Source organism: Lipotes vexillifer, unplaced genomic scaffold (assembly GCF_000442215.2).
Source record: "Lipotes vexillifer unplaced genomic scaffold, Lipotes_vexillifer_v1.1 scaffold1518, whole genome shotgun sequence".
NCBI lineage: Eukaryota > Metazoa > Chordata > Mammalia > Artiodactyla > Lipotidae > Lipotes > Lipotes vexillifer.
The window spans coordinates 442,067-458,808 of record NW_006789830.1 but is presented as its reverse complement, the minus strand read 5'-3'; the positions used below and the strand labels follow the sequence as shown (position 1 = coordinate 458,808).

The 16,742-nt window shown below is 40.5% G+C and overlaps 1 protein-coding gene across 1 annotated transcript in view; it reads left to right on the top strand.

The window, feature by feature from the left end:
* Positions 1–16,742, top strand: part of PECR (peroxisomal trans-2-enoyl-CoA reductase) — a 31,909-nt gene that overhangs the window by 2,644 nt on the left and 12,523 nt on the right. The window contains exons 3-5 of the mRNA XM_007462856.1: positions 136–230; positions 7,391–7,524; positions 9,415–9,580. Coding sequence (XP_007462918.1) covers positions 136–230; positions 7,391–7,524; positions 9,415–9,580 — 395 coding nt within the window. The remainder of the gene's footprint in view (positions 1–135; positions 231–7,390; positions 7,525–9,414; positions 9,581–16,742) is intronic.

Below are 16,742 nucleotides of genomic sequence, written 5' to 3'. Positions count from 1 at the left end.
GGGCGGGGAGGGGCGGGGCCCGGGCGGTCACGTCAGCGTGAGCCCTATGTCCGGCATATTTATAAGGCGGCGTGAACCCATTGACTTAACCTGGCCTACACTTCATCACTCAAATGTCCCGTGGCCGTGAGTTTGCCTGGCAGCAGGCTTGATGCAGCACCAAGTGGCCATCGTCACCGGCCAGGGTATTGGCATCGGAAAGGGCATCGCGACCGAGCTCCTGCATCTAGGTGCGTGAACAGGCCCCTGGGCTAGGGTACTCAGAGCGAGGGATCCTTAGAAGCTGGCGGAACCTGGGGTCGGGAGCCAGGGTGCCAGAGGCGGGCTTAGGAGAGCGTGAAGTTGCAAAGCAAAGGAAGTGTAGCTGTGGGTGAAATTTAAACCGCGAGCGAGAGTGGAGAGAGGAGAGTTCTAAGAAAAGTTGTGGAGAAGCGGTGGATGATGAACCACTATTTGTAAACTAAAGGGAAAATTTAGAGCCAAAGATACTGTGTCCGAGGTGGGGATTAAGGAGACGTGTGGAATCATGCTATGGAACTAATTATGGATGTGAATTTAAAATTAATTCTTTCTAGGGAATTCCCTGGCGATCTAGTGGTTAGGACTCAGGGCTTTCCTGCCGGTGGGCCTGGGCTGGATCCCTGGGCGGGGAACTAAGATCCCACAAGCCGTGCTGCTGGGCCAAATAAATAAATAAATAAATAAATAAATAAATTCATTCTATTTATTGCCTAATGAATGATTAGGAAACATGGGAAGACTTCATTTAACTGGAAAAGGTAAAAGTCTGCCATCATATAATCTTCTCGAATCTCTTGTAATATTTACCTTAACTTGGGTGAAGGGAGGACTTTATAAGCAATAAACAAGGAAATAACCCACGAAAGGGAAAATAGATAAATATGAAGGTGTATATCCTCATTGAATTAAAAAATATATGTGAATAAAGTTTGAAGGAACATGAAGAAAAACATTTACAATGTACAACAAATTTATTATATAAAGAGATCTCATAAATAAATAAGGAAAAGTTCTAACAACTGAAAGAAAGATAGGCTTCTGATATGGGCCACGCATTTTAAATCAAGAACTAAAAAAAAAGCAGTAAGTATATGAAAAAATAGTCAACTTTTTTGGCAATGCAAATATAGCAATAAAAAGGTGCCATTGGTTTTTTAACAGACTTTTAAAACATTGGGGAAAATGAAAGTGTTGATGAGGAAGTGAGAAGGCAGGCAAGAATGTAAATTATTACAAGCTTTCTAGAGGTCAGTTTGGGAAAAAAAATCCAAAAGTATTAGTATTTGTGCTGTATGACCTAGAAATTCCTCTCTCAGGAATTTACTCTTCGGAAATAATCAGGGACAAGCACGGATTTGTGTACAAGAATGTAGTGTTGAATAGTGAAACATGATAAGGGAAATGACTAAATCAGTAACAATGAAATATGCTGCTATTTAAACATCTTGCTATTGAAGATTTTGTTGTCAAATGCATACCATATAATTGAAAAAAATCAGGATTCTGAACAAAATATAGCATTCCAATTTAATTGTTAATGAAAAATATATATGCAGAAGAAGACTGAAAAGAAGTTTGTAATATTGTTATCAGCAACTACTTTTTCTGGAAATGATTTGAATGATGAGTGGTTAAACTGTACTCATTTTTCAAATTTTTTTAATGAACATGTAAGTTGTCTTTGCTTACCATTGTGTTTCTAATGCCCGGCACAGCGTATGAACTTAAAAAAAGTATGTTGAAAAAAAGGAAAAAATACATCTTAATAAGAAAAAAAAAAGAAAATTAACATTTCTTAACCTGACCCTGGTGTAGCTTCATCACCATTACTACCCACTTTACTTCCAACACCAAAACTCTAACCCTGTTCAGGAAAATCCATTAGAAAAGTAGAATCGGTTATCATTTTCTGTGAAGGTCAGATACCAGGCTTCACAGCAGATTGGTAAGATCCTGGTTCAACCTTCCAATGTACTTGAAAAGAAAAGTAATGTATTGGAAATGCATTTCCTTCAGTGAAAGAGTATACAAATAATTTTTACTCTGACTTGCTCAGCTTTATTTTTTTATGCCAGGATTAATGGCTGTTTCCTAAAAATTGTTATAGAAACCTAAATTGGGCAAATAAAATAAAATGTTGGCCAATTCAATTTCCAGTGAGAAGGCTCCTATTTTTTTGGTGTGAATTACAAGATGGATTTTGAGGCATGCTTTTTAAAAATAAATTTATTTATTTTTGGCTGCGTTGGGTCTTCGTTACTGCGCGCAGGCTTTCTCTAGTGGTGGCGAGGGGGGCTACTCTTGGCGCGCTGTGGTGCGCGGTCTTCTCATTGCGGTGGCTTCTCTTGTTGCGGAGCATGGGCTCTAGGCATGTGGGCTTCAGTAGTTGTGGTGCGTGGGCTCAGTAGTTGTGGCTCGCGGGCTCTAGAGTGCAAGCTCCGTTGCTGTGATGCACAGGCTTAGTTGCTCTGCGGCATGTGGGATCTTCCCAGACCAGGGCTCGAACCCGTGTCCCCTGCCTTGGCAGGCGGATTCTTAACCACTGCGCCACCAGGGAAGCCCCAAGACATGCTTTTTAAAGTGATTATTGTGTTGCCTTTCACATCCAAATGATTTTGACTGTCCCTTTTCTGAGAGGATGCTGAAAGCCCTAGCTCACAAGGGCAGGATGTAGCCAACAGAATTGAAACCCTCTTCCTCTATTTGACAGATGCTCTTAGAACAGAGGAGTCCTGATTCCATCAAAGAATATTGAACCTAAGACCATTCACATTGAATTCAAGCTAGATCCTTGTCTCTGTCCTCAAGTTAGTCATTCTCTTTCTGTTGACAGTGGGTGAAATGAAAGTAGGAATTCCAAGTGGAAATTGTGAGGCCAAGACAGCAGCACTCTTTCTCGCTCTGGTGACTAGGCTCTTATCGACACCAGGGACCTAGAAGGTGCTTAAATGTAGCACTCTGAGTTGAAGGTTGAAAGGAATCAATATCAGCCCAAGGGGAAAAGCACCACATTTGGCTACAAAGGCCTCTGATGTGGAAATAACTCATTATTTGCTAGTTACTTCTGTACCTTGTTCTAAGTAAGTTCATCAAGCTTTCTGAATTTCTCTAGCAACTCATATAAACAACAAAAAAAGTCCATCCAAACATTTAGCATAAGGGCGAGGAGAAGGATATCATCTAATAATTTTCTAGTTTATTATAAAATAAGAGCATTGCAATAAATTCAGGTAGTATGGAAGTACATAAAAGAAAAAAAATGAGCTTTCCCATTCTGCCCATCTCCTAAATCCCTTTCCTGGTGATTTTCTATGAGTCACCCACATGCACACATATACACTTGTGTGTATTTTGTTATTTACAAAACTGTGACTGTAGTATTCTTACTGCTCTGTAATTTTTTCTTTCCATGCTAGTGCATATAGTAGTACATCATTCTTCTCAAAGTTATATAGTGTTCTATTGTATGGATGTGTAATAATTTATGTAACCATTCCTTTAATGGAAATTTAGGTTTCTGGTTCTACCCAGCACTGCAGCATTCCGCCTTGTAATACCTTTGCCCCCTGGTTCAAGTTTATATAGCAGTTAAAATAAATAGCCTTTTAAAGTTGTGTCCCAGTATAGCTCTGCTAATATCAGATAACTTTCCTGAAGCCTTCAGGGTTCAGATAGTAATTAGTGATAATTTAGTAAGCTTCCAATTAGATAATTCCTGTGAATAATCCTATTTATATTTTCATTATAGCTCTTATTTGACGCCTTGGACAAAGTCAGGCATTAATCACCTTAGTATTCTTGAGGATTTTTTTTTTTTTTTTTTTTTTTTTTAATGAGGCTTAACTTCTTAATGTGGGTTTAGGAAGAGTTGTCGATGTCAGATTTCCATGCCTTGTCAGCCTGTGCTCTGCTCTGGGAACTAGAGCAGTTAATGCCCATCTTTAAGGCAGAAAGATCAAAGAAAAGAAGGTGATGGGCACAGGCAGTGGCTAATCCAGGGGAACTTGCTTCTCCTTTCCTTTTTATTAATCAGATTAGCTATTCCTCCTAATTCAGGGAAACCTGGCTGAGGGCTGGACCTGGGCTAGAAATGTGTATTTCAATTCTTACCCCTCCTGGGAGTAGGAGCTTCCTCATGGAGACAGAAGAAGAAAGGAATAACGGTTCTCCTAACAGTATAATATATGCTTTGTTGAAAATTATACATCAATTTTTAAAAATTTATTTATTTATTTATTTATTTATTTTTGGCTGCGTTGGGTCTTCGTTGCTGCGCGCTTCTTTAGTTGCGGCGAGCAGGGGCTACTCTTTGTTGAGGTGCGTGGGCTCCTCATTGTGGTGGCTTCTCTTGTGCGGAGCACGGGCTCTAGGCACGTGGGCCTCAGTAGTTGTGGCACACCAGTTCAGTAGTTGTGGCTCACGGGCTCTAGAGCTCAGGCTCAGTAGTTGTGGCGCATGGGCTTAGTTGCTCCACAGCATGTGGAATCTTCCCGGACCAGGGCTTGAACCTGTGTCCCCTGCATTGGCAGGTGGAGTCTTAACCACTGCACCACCAGGAAAGTCCTATACATCAATTTTGATCAATTGAATTCTATTTTAAAGTTAGTCTTGTCTTGCAAGGAATTCATGGTGAATCTTTTTAATATTTGCTTTATAAAGCTCTCAGATTGCCTATCAGAATTTCCAAAAGTTGTCTGCATTTGTAACTCACTAATTTATAACCTGATCTTGAAAAATAGTTTTTTAAAGTGCCTTATTTTAATATGCAGAAGCTACCTCATCATGTACGACTAGAAAGGTTGTGGTCAGAGAGCCATTTTACTCTTTACCTTTCTAAGTGTCATTTATTCCATACGTGACTATTGAATGTGGACTGTTTGTGAGTGTAATAATTACAATGACAGGGTCCCAGTCCTCCAGGAGATGATAGTGAGTGGGGGGAGACTTAATTATCATACAATACTGGTTTAAATGCTGTACTAGAATGAGGTCAGGGATATGGCAGCATGTAGAAGGAGCTGCCAATCTGGGCTCAGTGAGGGAGAGGGAGGAGGGTCGTCAACATAGTTGTGAGTATCAATATAGTTCGCTTTAAACCTGCCATATACATCTGGGCTTCCCAGAGGTGGTGAGGCTCTTCCCTCTCTCTGTTTCAAGGCCGTCTTGGCACGTATTTCTGCTTTTTATATTTGTACATGAAAAGAAGGAAGCATTCTCTTTAGGATAAACTAACATATAAGGCAACAATGAGCAATAAGGTTCAGGATTACTTAGTAAGATAAATGAATAGTCCAGTGTCTCATAGCTTAATATTTTTACTTAAGGAAAGCACTGGTGGAGTGTCAGCATTCCCATGGGTAGCTCTTCCTTTTATAACTCCATTTATGTATAATTCTAATTTCACTTTCAGTGTTACCAATTTTTATTTCTTTGTTGCACTTTCGTCTTTGTTGGCCAGTCTCTCCTTCAGTCATCGGTTTTTGTAAAATGTCACACGGGTTTATAATTGGGAGACAAGGAGGCAACACAACTGCATTCTTTGCCGTCTGTACACGAATTGAAGAACAGATGCACAGTGGCCAATCACTTACAGACAGTGAAAGAAGTGAAACAATTAGTCACTGACCGTGATGTGCATCTGTTATTCGCATGCTGATTTGTGGATTTGTACTGGCGGTACAGTTTATATTTTATGCAATTACTCACAGTTAATCTGCCATGGTAACTGGAATTTGAACAGTGTTGTTGGGGGTCTGGTGTTATTTAAACTAAGGTAACTGAAATTAGCGTGTATTAGAGCTGAGCAAAACAAGGACTGTGGATACTTCTATTTCACCCTTCCTGGACATTGTGTAACTATTAAATGCTCATACATTTTATTTCTACATATATTATAAAGCCTACAATACACTGATATCATTTTTCCTTTAAACAATCACTACCTTTTAGAGAGATTGAATAGAAATAAGAAAAGACTTCATATTTACTTTATTTACTCACATAATTACCATTTCCAGTTCTCTTTCTTCTTTTGTAAATTTAGATTTTCATCTGGTATCATTGTCCTTCTGTTTGAAGGCCTTCCTTTAATCTTTTTGTAGTGCAGGTCTACTTTAATGAATTCTTCTGGATATCATATGTGTGAATAAGTCTTTAATTTGCCATTACTTTTTTTTTTTTTTTGCGGTACGTGGGCCTCTCACTGTTGTGGCCTCTCCTGCTGTGGAGCACAGGCTCCGGACGCGCAGGCTCAGCGGCCATGGCTCACGGGCCCAGCCGCTCCGCGGCATGTGGGATCTTCTCGGACTGGGGCGCGAACCCGTGTCCCCTGCATCGGCAGGCAGACTCCCAACCACTGTGCCACCAGGGAAGCCCTGCCATTACTTTTGAAAGCTATTTTCACTGGGTCAGAGTTCTAGGTTCCAAAACTCCCACCGCCACCTGCATCCCCAGTACTTTCAAGATATTCCACTATCTTCTGGCTTGCATTGTTTCTGAAAAGAAGTCTTCTGTCTTCCTTGTCTTTTTTGTGTTCTTTTTCTCTGGCTGCTTTTAATATTTTTCTCTTTATCATTGGTTTATTTAATTATGTCATCAGTGCCATTCCTGGGCCTGTTTTTATTCATTTGCTTTTCTCCTCATTCTGGGTTGAATTTCCCTGCTCCTTCGTATGCCTTGTGGCTTTTTGTTGGATGCCAGACATTTGAATTTTACCTTGTTGCAGGCTAGTTATTTTTTATTCTTATAAATATTGCTGAACTTTTTTATGTGATGCAATTAAGTTACTTGGAAACAGTTTGAAACTTTGTAGAGCTTGGGAACAATCTTTCCCCAGCCTCAGATTGTTTCCTTACTCGTATGTACTGATCAGTGCTCAGCTGAAGATCTGAGGGAACTCTGCAGATCTCTGGAGTTCTCTCCCTGTGTACCTCCTTTCTCTCTGTGCCCTGTGTAATCTAGCTGTCTTGGCCTCCCTGGACTCCCAACTTCATCTCTTCTACCCAGGAGACTGCTGGGTTCTGAATGGGTTCCTCCTCCCTATGTTGCAGCCTGAAGACTCTCTCTAAGCAGCAATCTGGAATAATAATAGGGCTCACATTGTTTGTGTTCACTCTCTGGGATCACTAGCCTATGCTACTTGATATCCAGTGCCTGGAAATCATTATTGCGTATATTTTGTTCAGTTTTTTAGTTGTTTTGGGCTGGAGGGTAAGTTCAGTTCCTATTACTCCATCTTGACCATATGCAGAAGTCCTAATTCATCTGTTTTTACAAGAACATATGAAACATTTTCTAAACATTATTACTTTCAGAACTTGGACAACCAGTGAAAACATATTTAGTTGTTCTTTGGCTGTTGTCTCCTCAGGGTTTAATGGGGTCATTGCATCCCGTGAGTCTGATAGGTTAAAATCTGCTGCAGATGAACTGAAGGCCAGTCTGCCTTCTACCAGCCAGGCTCAAGTCACTCCCATAAAATGCAGTGTCTGTAATGACAAGGAGGTAAAGTAAATCTATCTTTTTTTAAAAAAATTTTATTGTAGTATAGTTGATTTACGATGTTGTGTTTAATTTCTGCCGTCAGCAAAGTGACAGTTATACATATATATATTATTTTTCATTTTCTTTTCCATTATGGTTTATCACAGGATATTGAATATAGTTCCCTGTGCTATACAGTAGGACCTTGTTGTTTATCCATTTTATATGTAATAGCTTGCATCTGCTAATCCCAAACTCCCAATCCTTCCCTCCGCCTTGGCAACTACAAGTCTTTTCTCTATATCTGTGAGTCTGTTTTTGTTTCATAGATATATTGATTTGTGTTTTATTTTAGATTCCACATATATGTGATGTCATATGGTATTTGTCTTTCTCTTTCTGACTTAGTTCACTCAGTATGATAATCTCTAGATCCATCCATGTTGCTGCAAATGGCATTATTTCATTCTTTTTTTTTTATTTTGGCGGTACGCAGGCCTCTCACTGTTGTGGCCTCTCCCATTGCGGAGCACAGGCTTTGTACGGACGCGCAGGCTCAGCGGCCATGGCTCACGGGCCCAGCCGCTCCGCGGCATGTGGGATCTTCCCGGACCGGGGCATGAACCCGTGTCCCCTGCATCAGCAGGTGGACTCTCAACCACTGCGCCACCAGGGAAGCCCCTATTTCATTCTTTTTAATGGCTGAGTATTATTCCATTGTGTGTGTGTGTGTGTGTGTGTGTGTGTGTGTATCACGTCTTTATCCATTCATCTGTTGATGGACATTCAGGTTGTTTCAGTGTCTTGCTATTGTAATACTGTTGCCATGAACATTGGGGTGCATGTATCTTTTCAAATTGTAGTTTTGTCTGGGTATATGGCCAGCAGTGGAGGAGTGGGATTTCTGGATCATATGGCAACTCTAGTTTTAGTTTTTTGAGGAATGCAAATCTATCTTACTTATTCATTCATTTTAATTTATAGTAGTTGTCCCTAAACCTGACTGTGCTTTAAGTTTTCCCATAGTAGCTATCTTAGATGAGCTTCACTAGAAGCAGAGCCTGTGAAGGAGATTCTTGAGCTAATGATCTACTGAGTGAGTGGCCTCAGGATAAAGAAAGGAAGGGAAGAAATGTAGGGAAGCTAAGCAAGGACAGTTTCATCTAGTGACTTACTTTTTGTGCCTTTTGCCCTTTAACTCATTTCGTAATGTCTGTTTCATCACTATCCATCATTCTGTGTTGGTAGCTTACAAATTAAAACAATGGAGGGGTGATCCAGGTCCTTGGATAACTCTTGTCATTAAAATTCCAAATTTAGCTTTATGATCTATGGGTATCGGATACTGGTAAATTATTCACTGATATAGGATTTTCAGGTTTATTCATTGTGACTACCTCTCCGTTTACTGTGGTTCTCAGAGTTACTATTCACTGTGAGACACTGCAAGCTCTGCTACTCTCCTAAAGCAGGTGATAAAGTCCAAGTAGCAAGTTAGGTTATTAACCAGTTCACTTTGAACATTTTATTTATTTATTTATTGAAGTGCAGTTGATGTACAATTTATATGTTACAGGTGTATAATGTAGTGATTCACAATTTTTAAAGGTTATACTCCATTTATAATTATCATAAAATGTTTGCCATATTCCCCATGTTGTATAATATATTCTTGTAGCTTATTTTATACCTAATAGTTTGTACTTCGTAATCTCCTACCCCTTCATCGCCCCTCCCTGCTTCCCTCTCCACATTGGTAACCACTGGTTTGGGCTCTATGTCTGTGAATCTGCTTATTTTTTGTTATATTCACTAATTCATTGTATTTTTTAGATTCCACATATAAGTGCTATCATACAGTATTTGTCTTTCTCTGTCTGTAACCAGTTCACTTTTAATATTTTTCTTGAGGCGAATAATTTGGTCAAAGCCGCCTTAGACTTTTATGGTCAGATTAGTTTCTTAGTAAACAATGGAGGAGGCCAGTTCTTCTCTCCTTCTGAACACATCAGTTCAAAGGGGTGGAATGCTGTGATTGAAACCAACCTGACGGGCGCCTTCTACATGTGCAAAGCTGGCAAGTGTGATCAATCATCCAAGAAGTCCAAGTGTCTTTATGTAAAGATCATAGAGAATCCTGAAAGAGAAATTGTTATGGGCTCAGAAGCTCCATGTCATCAACACTTACTGCCCTGATTTAACTTACATACAACATAGCAATGCAAATTGCTGCATTTCTGGATAGTAATTTGGCAACATTTATAAAATACAAATATTGTTTGATCTGTTACTTTTATTTCTAGGAAGTTATCATGTAAAAATTATTCAGAATTTGTACAAAGATATTGCTACAAAGTGCTTCATAACATAAAGGAAGACTCCACACTTATTTTGTTTTTAAGAAATGAATCTGTTAAATCTATTACAAGGACCTATTAATTAATTCAGTGAAATCTTCAGGGAGAATACCAGAGTCCACATTTTTTATGACTAATAAGTAATTAGCACACATGCATAGTCTTTAGATTAAAGCTTATGTTTCATAGGTGGTAATACTCAACGCTGAAGTTGGGTAACTGAAGAGTTCCCTTACAAACTATCCAAGACATTTTTATGCTGAAAAATGTGGAACGAGTATAATTCTGACCCACAGGGTCTTCACCCCAACATGGGTTAGGCTTTATATTCTTTTTTTTTTTTTTTTTTTTTTTTTTGCGGTACGTGGGCCTCTCACTGTTGTGGCCTCTCCCGCTGTGGAGCACAGGCTCCGGATGCATAGGCTCATTGGCCATGGCTCATGGGCCCAGCCGCTCCACGGCACGTGGAATCTTCCCGGACTGGGGCACGAACCCATGTCCCCTGCATCGGCAGGCGGACTCTCAACCACTGCGCCACCAGGGAAGCCCCATGGCTTTATATTCTTAGTATCTCTAAATCAAAGGTCTTGCAGACACTTCCAGCCTCATCTTTATCTAACTGGTAGTATACAGTTCTGTATTAATTGTGCTACAGGATGAGCTGCTGAAGTGTAGAGATCCATAAAAAAGAGGAGCTTGAATAAGATAGTTGACTTCTCCCTCACATAAAAACTCAAGGTATATAGTCCAGGGATAGTATGGTAGTTCCATAATCATTAGGGAATAAGGATCCTACTTCTTGCTTTACTATCTTTGACATGTGGTTTCCATCCCATGGTCCAAAATAGCTGCTCCAGTTCCTGTCATTGTAACTGCATTCCAGACAGTAGGAATGAGGAAAAATGTAATACTCACTCATTCTTTTTAACAGTACCATCTGAAAGTGGCGCCATTACATTCACTGACATTCATCATCAGCTAGAACTCAGTTAAAAACGATCATACCTACCTATAAGGGATACTGGGAAATAGAATCTTTAGGTGAGTAGCTATGTGCCTAAGTACAAATTCAATTTCTATGTAAGAAGAGGAGAATGAGTATTAGGAGGTAGCTTGTAGTCTCTAACCCACCCTTCATAGCTCAGCACTTCAACACCTTCCAGCACTCAAGTCAACAGTCTCTTACCAACCTGAGGTTCCTTGCCAACAGCCATTAATTAGAAGCCTGCAGAGTCTAGATTCAGTTATGATTTTTATTAGCCAGAATTGAATTAAAGAATACAGGGCTTCTAGTTTTTGTTTTGTTTTGTTTTGTTTTTACTTTAAACAATGGGACTTAGCTTTTGTTTTTGAAAACAAGGAATATGAAACATACATTTTTCTGTACCATAATAGTAACAGTGAAAAACTGAAAACCATTTAAATATTCTAGAGTAAAATATTAGTTGAGTGAAGTTTTATACATCTACAGGATAGAGTACTATGCAGCCACTAAAAATATAGGCATAAAAATATACTTCTCAATATGAAAAGATATTCCCAGACATCGAGTGAAAAGCAAGTTATAAAACATTCTATCCAGCATGATCACATTTCTGCAAAAAACAGTATATATTTATATATGGCTGTATATGAATAGACATAATTCTGAAGGAGTTTATACCAAAATACTGACATATGATCTCTGGGAGGTAAAATTACATATTATTTTCATCTTTTTCGTATCTGCTTTTTCTAGTTTTTCTAAAATGAGCATGTATTTTTTATGTAATTAAAATGATTTAAGCCATGACTACCCTGAAGTTCCACGTTTTTCAACTTGTACTCTTTGACACAATATGCTATTGTTAAAGACTTGTGGGAACATCCACATATAAATTACTGGTGAATTTAGACTTTCCTGTAGCCTTTAATTATTCCTTTTACTAATATAGGAAATTTCTTTCTCCCAGTTTATTTTTGGAAACCTCTTGAATGTGTGAAAAAGTTAAAGAAATAATACAATGAACTACTGTTAGGCATACCTCGTTTTAGTATGTTTTGCTTTATTGCACATCGAGCAAGTCTGCCAGCACTGTTTTTCTAACAGCATTTGCTTACTTTATGTCTCTGTGTCATATTTAGGTAATTATCGCAATATTTCAAATTTTTATTATTATTATATTTGTTATGATGATTTGTGGTCAGTGATCTTTGATGTTACTATTGCAAAAAGATTACGACTTGCTGAAGGCTCAAATGATGGTTAGCACTTTTTAGCAATAAAATATTTTAAAATTAAGGTTGTACATTATTTTTTAATACATAATGCTATCGCACATTTAATAGACTATAGTATAGTGTAAACATAATTTTTATATGCACTGGGAAACAAAAAAATTTTCGTAATTCACTTTATTGCAATATTGCTTTATTGTGGTGGTCTGGAACTGAACCTGACAAAATCTCCGAGCTGTGTCTGTATGCCTTTCATTTAGATTCACCAAGTGCTAACATTTTGCTGCATTTGCATTCTCTCTCAGTGTCTTTCCCCCCGCCCCCCCCGCCGGCTCTCTTCCTCCCTCCCATCTCTGGAGCTCTTGTAGGCGGTGCTCTGAATCCCCTCTCCTCACGTACCCCGAAACAATTGTCTTCTTGCCTCTTCGGCAGCTCCAGACTTTCCCAGACTCCCTCCCGGCCAGCTGTGGCGCACCAGCCCCCTTCAGGCTGTGTTCACGCAGCCAACCCCAGTCCTCTCCGACCTCCGGAGCCCGAGCCTCAGCTCCCAGCCCCCGCCCGTCCCGGTGGGCGAGCAGACAAGCCTCTCGGGCTGCTGAGTGCTGGTCAGCACCGATCCTCTGCGGGAATCTCTCCGCTTTGCCCCCCGCACCCCTGTTGCTGTGCTCTTCCCCGCTGCTCCGAAGCTTTCCCGCTCCGCCGCCCGCAGTCTCCGCCCGAGAAGGGGGCTTCCTAGTGTGTGGAAACCTTTCCTCCTTCACAGCTCCCTCCCACTGGTGCAGGTCCCCTCCCTATTCTTTTGTCTCTGTTTTTTCTTTTTTCTTTTGCCCTACCCAGGTACGTGGGGAGTTTCTTGCCTTTTGGGAAGTCCGAGGTCTTCTGCCAGCATTCAGTAGGTGTTCTGTAGGAGTTGTTCCACATGTAGATGTATTTCTGATGTATTTGTGCGGAGGAAGGTGATCTCCACGTCTTACTTCTCCGCCATCTTGAAGGTCCCCCCTCCCCGAAAGTCCCACTTCTATGTTTTTTAGCTGATACTCTTCCATAAAAAGACTTTTAGTTACACCACAACCATCACTTCTCCCTATATGTTATTATTATTATTAACTTTTTTAGTATACCACTATGGAATCAAGGATTTCTTTTCAAATTCATTGTTTCAAATGCACACATTGTCTCAAATTTAATAGAAATTTGTGTTTCAATGTTTCGCTATTACAAATAATTCTGTGATGAATAACATTGTAAATATTTGTTTCATATTTGTGGAGGTATATATTTAGGGTATATCCGGGAAGTCGGACTGCTGGGTGAAGAGTAAATGCATCCTGTTAGGCATTTGCAAGTTTCTTTGTTTTTCGGCTGCGCTGTATGGCATGCGGGATTTTAGTTCCCCAACCAGGGATGGAACCCATGCCCCCTGCACTGGGAGTGCGGAGTCTTAACCACTGGACTGCTGGGGAAGTCCCTGCAAGTTTCTTTGCATTTTGCACTCCATCATCAATGAATGAGAATGCCTGTTCCTCACAGCCTCACCAAAAATGTGTCTTGTCAATTTCTGAACAACTCTGATGGGCAAGAAATGATATCCCAGTGCAGCATCTTTTCATTTGTTGAAAGGCTACCTGGATATCTCTTGTGTGTGTGTGTGTGTTTGAATTGTATTGCTGTCTTTGCACATGTTTCTCTGGGGTTCTGATCATTTTCTGACGTTTTCAGTGTCGTCTAAGAATAGTCCAATTTCCATTACAATCTGTGCAGAGGAGCTTAGACTGACCTGCTGATCTCTTGGGTCATTGTCAATAATTACAAGGGCAAGAGATGGGCCAAAAAGCAACTCATATCTCCCATGGAGAGAGAATTCATGGCCCAAATGCCTATCACTGAGTGAATGAATAAACAAATCGTGGTATATATGTATAATGTGCTACTCAGAAATGAAAAGGAGTGAACTAGTGATTCATGCAGCAATGTGGATAAATCTGAAAATAATTATTCTGAGTGAAAGAAGCCAGATAGAAAAGAGCATGTATATATGATTTCATTTATATGTTTAAGTCCTAGAAGCACTGAAAAAAAATTGGTAGTGCTAGATTCACTGAGAGTTAGATATTATTCTGCCTCCTATTCATAAATTACAGGAAGAAAATGAAGCAGTGTGACAGCCTTTAGGGTGGTTTATCGCTCATAATCTCTTCCTTCACACAGTGTAAGACATTTCAAATCATATCTGATACACAAATAAGGCCTTAGTATTTCAGAAGATTTTCTCAGTGAAAGAATGGCTGTGAGACGTTATTCAGATGGCAAAATGAAATCTCATGGAACTCCTAGTCTAGATAAATGTCCTTCCTTCTCTTCTGGGCTTTTGCTTCAGAAAAGTGGCTGGAACAATGCCTCATGTGACATAGTCACCATCCTGCCACCGAATCATCCACCATCTGTTCTGTTTTGATGGGGGTCACTTTTTTCTCCTGGAAGGGGAGTTTTTACAAACCTCGTGGTCCATTCAGGCATCTCATCCACCTGGACCTCCCAGTAATGCTAGCTGAAATCAAATCCTTCAGAACCCAGGATTACTGGATAAGCCATAAATCTCTCTGGATAAACTCTCTGCTTTTTCTTCACAAATGTCCCCAATTTTTTTTTAATCCTCAGAGACAGAGAGATTAGGATGTGCTGTTTCAAGATCCAGAGTAACTTTCAGTTTCTGTGTAATTTTCTGCAGTGCCAAATACTGCAGAGGAAGGCCGTCTCTCTCCTTCCTTATGGAACGAACAGAGAGCTGGGTGCTTCAGGCTTTCACACCTGTCATGGGTGGTCTCGACATCCAGCAGCACTTTCCCTTCTGACATCACACTCTTCTCTGCCAGCTTCTTTAGTAGATCTTTGCGTGTGGAGATGTAGTCTGAAAATGCTACTGTGTCTGCATTGAGTTTGTATTAAATGTCCTTCTCGGCTAACCTTGAGAACTATGTAGGGGAGGATAAATAATTTTCCCTCTGCCCTTCTGAGCTCTTAGCTGAGACTCCTGTAATAAAAGACAGATGAACAGGAGAAAAACAAATGGAAGTTTATTCACACGTATACCTTATGTATACATTGGAGGTACTCAGGGGAAAATGAGTAACTGCCTGTCGTGGCTTCTAATTCAGGATTAAGTACTATCTTAATAGGGAAAGGGGAGAGGGGATATAGGCCTCTTGGGGTGGGGAGTATATGATCTTTAGGAGAGATGAATGGGTCCTTTGAAGAACGGATGGGAGGTATGAGAGTTGGTGACAAAGTTTGTCCGCATGTAGTGTCGACATCTAGTCTCCCGTCATGTGACAACAGTCAGCCTTCCCTGGTTGATGAGACTCCCAGGGAGGGGATTTATGACACTGCGTTCCTTTTAGCCGATGAGGGGGGTTCAGAGAAAGCCTCTCTCTGCATTTGCTGTGTTTCAAGTGCCCGCAGCTGAAAATAATCAATATACCATTGCCGCAGCATATTTGGGTGGCATCCCACTCCCTTCAACGGCCTCTCGCTCACATTCAACAAACTGGTCCAGGTGCTCAAATTCAGAGAGTAATTTCTGTCTCTGATTTTCCAACTCCCTCTCTCTCCCCCTCCCTCCGTCCTCCACCCCCCCAATCCTAGTAGTTTTCTTTCTTGGGTGGCTGTTTCTGAACACCTGCCACTTTCTTCAGGGGCTCTAGGTCACTGCTGAGCCTTTTCCTATGATGAGAGGCAGGACCTCATGGTGGCCCTGGTGGTCAGGGATGAGTGCAAGGGGACAAACACCTCTAGGTTCTCCTCACAGAAAATTGCCTGAACTCGACTATCTTTCCTGCATATGCTCATCTGTTCTGCCCCCGCCTCTTGCTCCTGGTGATGTGAAGCTGTGTGTTCACCATCATGTCATCCTGTCCAGCTGGGCATTACTCCAGAAGGGCCCCTCCTAGCATTGGTGGCAAGCAAGGAAACCTGTCCTATAAATCCACCCGGGACTGTTGGATGCAGAGTGGCACAAGTGGTGGCCACATTTGATGGTGATGAGGTTGCTCAGGTAATTCTGGCAGATGGAGCGGTTGGTTTCTGCCTGGAGTCCTGCCAGGGCTTTTGCAGCCAACATGGGAGCTGAGGGGGACTTTCTTCAGGAAAATGGGGCTATGGAGGTACTCTCTAGTGAGGAGTGGATACACCCCCAGATCTCACATACTTGGTTCTGAGGACCTTTTAATTAGAAATTCTAAGCCATAGTATGTCCATACCTTTTTACACCATATGGATACAGACCTAAGTATTTGAACCTCTTCTCTAGAAACATATTAAAATTAATTTAAATTTTTTTATGTCTAGAAGTTCTGTTGATACTATTGCTAGCCTGAAGTATGAATTTCATATCCCTTATTATCTAAAATTGATTTAAAAAATAACCGCACTTGTAACCCTCAAAATTACCAGTTTGTTTTCTTCCATAATCAAAAGTTCTTCAAAATATTCCTCTTATGCACATGATGATTTGGTGGATCTTATGTGGGCCTTGACTTATGTGAGATTTGTTTGACTATCAGATAGTTGTGGTTTTGCTTTTTTTTTTTTTTTTTTTTTTTTTGCGGTACACTGGCCTCTCACTGTTGTGGCCTCTCCCGTTGCGGAGCACAGGCTCCAGATGTGCAA